Source organism: Pterocles gutturalis, unplaced genomic scaffold, assembly GCF_000699245.1.
Source record: "Pterocles gutturalis isolate BGI_N339 unplaced genomic scaffold, ASM69924v1 Scaffold50531, whole genome shotgun sequence".
Classification (NCBI taxonomy): Eukaryota; Metazoa; Chordata; class Aves; order Pterocliformes; family Pteroclidae; genus Pterocles; species Pterocles gutturalis.
In genome coordinates, this window is record NW_010104868.1 from 1 (window position 1) to 4526 (window position 4526).

The following is a 4526-nucleotide window of genomic DNA, read 5'->3' on the forward strand; positions in this document are numbered from 1 at the left end:
GGAGCGGTGACGGGGACGGACAAAGGGTGTGTTAACGAGGGTGACGGTTCAGCTCTCAAGAGCTGTTCAACACGTGTCAGCCGCTTGCTTCAGCTACTTAAAAACCCCAGCTCATTACCAGAGTCCAGTCTGAAGGTTCACAGAGGTTTCCTTCACTGGTGAAGACCTTGCCAAAGCTCAGGAACGCAGATGCAGACGAACGGCACCGATCGCTGAATGTTTGCAAGCCCTTTATTGCTGGGGTGGGTTTACATACACTTGGTGAAAGAAAATAGCAGAGATGTGTGCCTGAACGGGTACCATCGCTCCAGTGAAACAGTAGTAATATATATATACACATATACAGTAATATAACAACAACTGAGGCATTATTTAAAAAATAGTGAATTTTGAGAAAAAACAATAATTTCCTATGGAATTACAGAAACAACAAAAAAATGAAGCTTGGTCAGAGTAAAATGTATTAAGATGAACCTACATTGCATTCGCATGGTATTGAAACTAGGCTCAATTTACAATTAGAAAAGAATGCTTTTACCTTAAAACCATTAAAAAAAGTAACAAAATCTGAGTATATTAACACATAAATGGAACTAGTAAGGGTTCTCTTGTGGTTTTTTTGTTGTTTTTTTTTATGTTTCTCTAATAATGGCACTATCTGTTACAATATAGTACCTGAGCTGTATTTTAAAATATAGTAAATCGGTAACAATTTAGGGAGTATTTTTAGGAGACTTTACAGATATGACAATAAACAGTCCTTTATCCCCCGCTACACTTTACTGTGGCACAGAGGACAGAAGTTATAATTGCTTGCTTCTTTGGTTTTCATGCAGTGCTTACATACACCGCACATCCAGAATCGATACTCCAGGATAGGCTCTCCTGTTGCAACACATACAGGAAGCTTCCCATCTCCACTATTTAAAACAAACAAACAAACAAACAAAAAGAGGCATGAGTAAATAAAGCTGAAAAAATAAAAACATTATTTTAAAATATCAATGAAAACTTGTTTCGTAGAAATTTGCAAAACAGCATAAATACCTAAGGTGTGCCTACAGCTAGTTACAAAACTGGTGAAGCTCATCTGTAAAATACTGCTTCTCTATTCAGATGTGTGCCACTTTTTGATAGCAGTTATTAAATTGCTTAAGACTTCACTGTTAACACAGCTAAGTATGTAAATCTTCACACAACAGAATGCACACCCCTAGAAACATAATAGTCAACAAATCAGAACCAGCAGATCCAAAATATTAAATGAAAAGAAGTAGTAAGGCCTGCTGAAACCATGTCAAGGCCATATAAAGGCAAGGTCCAATTAAACACCTGCACTATTACATTTATTCCTATGAAGAGTCAACATGAAAGCCACTAGTGAGATTCAGGACATCTGCACAGTAAAATCAAACAAGATGGGTTAAAATTCTATTTATTATAAAGAAAATTGATTAATAATCAATTTCCATCCTCACAAATTCCATGCTGTTAGCAGGAAACATGTAAAAGACACCATTGGGGTAAAGCCTCTCCAAGGACTTACCCCTTAAATGTTCCCTTCATATTCTAATTCTTTCAACTTGACATATTGATCTTCTCACACCATGGAGGTTTAGGTAATTAAGAAAACACTGGAGACTTACTGGTTAATAATGGTTAAACATTCACACCACAATGGTGATGCAAACAGTAACATCATTACTTTAATGGCATGTGGCACCCTATCAAAGGTCCTGCAACTCCTGTGCTCTATCCCCACGCCTTTCAAATTAAACTGAATCATAGAATCCTAAAATCATTAAGGTTGGAAAAGACCTCAAGGATCATCAAGTCCAACCCAATACCACCTAACTCACTAAACCATGTCCCCAAGCTCTATATCTACACGTTTCTTGAACGCCTCCAGGGATGGTGACTCCACCACTTCCCTGGGCAGCATGCCCAGTTCCTCGAATACAGTCAGTGGCTATTCTCCCAAACAAAACAGTGTTGAATTACCCTTTCTGCAAACTGGCTAACACCTGCATCATTCTTGTCCAATATTTGGTTTAAGCAGCAAAGCACCTGATTAACTTGGTCACACAAAACTTGCTAAAACCCAAAATACAGACAATAGCAGAAAAAAATGTTACTATTATTACACAGTATCATAGAAATATAAACCCACCTCTCAAGAACGTCATCCAGATCAGACTTTTTGTTAGACCTTGGACAATGTCTTGTGAATATCTCCAGAGCAAGGTCTTCATACTGTTGCCTCTGCTCTGGCCTAAGAGTTTCCAAGGATTCTAGTTTAACAAAGGCTTTTGAACAAACATCAAATACTCTATTTGCACATGCACAGAGTGCCAAAAGGGAATAGATTTCAACTGCAGGGATAATGTCTTCGTAATCTCGCAAATGAAGAGCTAAGAAATGAAAAAAAAAAAAACCAAGGAAATTATTACATGTGTTCTGAGAAGTGCAAGCATCTGTATGAAGTATTTGCTACTCACAGACAGTATTAATCTTACAAATTGGACACAATGAACCATCTTTTCCTTGAAATGACTATGAAGCATGCATCGTTCAACACTCTTTAAAAATAAATAAAAGTAACAGGATTTGACTGGGGCACCTTTTAAAAAAAGATGTTAGAAATATTTGAAATGGACCTTCATTACTTGGACAAAGTGTAGGGCCCTATTTGTTTCCCTAACTCCCACAAACTTTTTATGATGCTCTGCGGGGAGGTCTGATGTGAATTCAGGCATGCCTTATTATTTAAAGAAAGAAACAAGACAGTCAATAGAACATCTGCAGAGACTGTCCAATTTAACCAGGTAATATTTGTTAAGTTTGATTTGCATTGTCTCCAAGAAAATTTTCCAGGTATCCTGACTGCAGCCATATTTAATTCATTATATGGTTTTGTTTTAAAATTCCATGGATCTAGCAAGAATATAAAAATGTGCCAACTATAAATGCAATTATGTGCTATGCCAGTCTGTCAAATTAGAACAGTTTCTTTACAGGGTTAAAAATAAAGTCCTACCTGTTTTAAGTGCTGCATCTACAGAACCTTTATGGAGCTGTCTTTGTGCAAGTATGAAAAAATGGTAAGCCTCAGCTCCTCGCCAAGCATTGTCTGCAAAGCGATTAGTTGAAGAAAGAACATCTTCTTCTAGAAAACCAGCCAAAGCTGAAGCAGTCTGAAAACAAAGCAGTATCACAAGTAATTTTTATACGAAACAGATACGCAGGAAATAGGGATATATGAAAAGAACTCTTCTGTACTTGGTGATTACACCACTGTCTGTGTTAACTAGGGAAAATATAAATACATGGACCTAAAGAGAACATTGTTAGGCATTTTATACAGTGCATAGGCAGAACATATGGTGCAGATTTTCAAAGATAAATATCATATACATGTGTACAAATACATTCTGTGCACATCTGCAGACTGGTTCATAGTTTGGATTAATATTGCAATTCAACACCAGATCTCTTAAAACTTCGTTTAAACTGTTTCATTTATGCATATGAAGATGAAAGTGTAAGCAGGAAAAACAAAAAAAAACTCTTCCATTTGCTTCCCCCATATCTGGAGCTGTCTCCCTGCTAAATTATAGCCAACATAGCTTAATCTAATCACAGATCTCTCTTTGGGATTGATACAGACTCCTAAATGACAGGAAAGGGCGAGTCTTGCAGGAAAAAAAAAATAAATCTGGAGTTTGTTAGTATGATTTTCATTGTTACAGTGAAAACACTAAGAAAAACACATTAAACTTAGGAAAAAATATCTACTAATACATGTGATTTAAATGTTTAAAAATAATACTTTAAACAATATGTTTTCACAGAAGACTTGCTTTAAGGAAAGTTCTGTTCTTAGCAAGAAAAAGGGTTATTAAAAAAACAGTAACAGCCTCATATGAAGATAGCTGTATTTATTCTGACTAGGTAGCACATACCAGAATTACAAAAGAAAAAAAAAAAAAAAACACCACCACTCTACCTCTGAACTTTTTCCTTTAACTTTTCCCCTTTGTGCATTTTTCATTTGTTCATGGCACTGTTCTGTAAGTAAGGCTGATAACACATAGAGCTTTTTAACTCGCAAAGGCTTTGTCCTTTTCTTTGCCTCTTCATCTGCAATCTTAGAAAACAAAACCAAGAAATTTAATGTCGATTTTAAAGAAAAAAACTAAATTAGAAGAGTCACTTCATTCTCTTGGAAAATTGCATGCTTGTACAAACCTAGGAAATCATGCCAAAAAACAATTCTGCATTTAAATGTAATAATTTAGACTGCAAACAACTACAAATGAAAATGTCAAAGTAAAGAATGCACATTATTCCATATTTATTTAGCTAACAAGTATATAAAGCCAGATTCTCAGGAAGGATAAATCCATGTAACCATGTATAAGTCTATTGACTTAATATAAAAATAAACTAAAAAAATACCAATTTTTAAATACTAAAGTTTAAGAAATACATATCTTTCAATAAGGTCTAGTGGTTTTCCCAGAAAA

The 4526-nt window shown here is 35.4% G+C and overlaps 1 protein-coding gene across 1 annotated transcript; it reads right to left on the reverse strand.

Annotated features, from left to right (window-relative positions):
* Positions 1-681: 681 nt before the first annotated feature.
* LOC104471732 (WD repeat-containing protein 35-like) lies at positions 682-4150 on the reverse strand. The gene is made up of 4 exons (XM_010087187.1): positions 4007-4150; positions 3038-3194; positions 2171-2411; positions 682-920 (listed from the first exon to the last, which is right to left on the reverse strand). The coding sequence occupies exons 1-4, from the start codon at positions 4049-4051 to the stop codon at positions 773-775; spliced, it is 591 nt and encodes a 196-aa protein (XP_010085489.1). The 5' UTR covers positions 4052-4150; the 3' UTR covers positions 682-772.
* Between the last annotated feature and the right edge of the window lie 376 nt (positions 4151-4526).

What these genes read in the sequence shown, in the direction of transcription:
- LOC104471732 (XM_010087187.1), bottom strand. Translation starts at nt 4,051, where the DNA reads ATGAAAAATGCACAAAGGGGAAAAGTTAAAGGAAAAAGTTCAGAG. An exon ending in TTAAAGGAAAAAGTTCAGAG is followed by an intron (nt 3,195 to 4,006) that starts GTAGAGTGGTGG and finishes CTTTGTTTTCAG; the next exon opens with ACTGCTTCAGCTTTGGCTGG. An exon ending in AGATGCAGCACTTAAAACAG is followed by an intron (nt 2,412 to 3,037) that starts GTAGGACTTTAT and finishes TTCATTTCTTAG; the next exon opens with CTCTTCATTTGCGAGATTAC.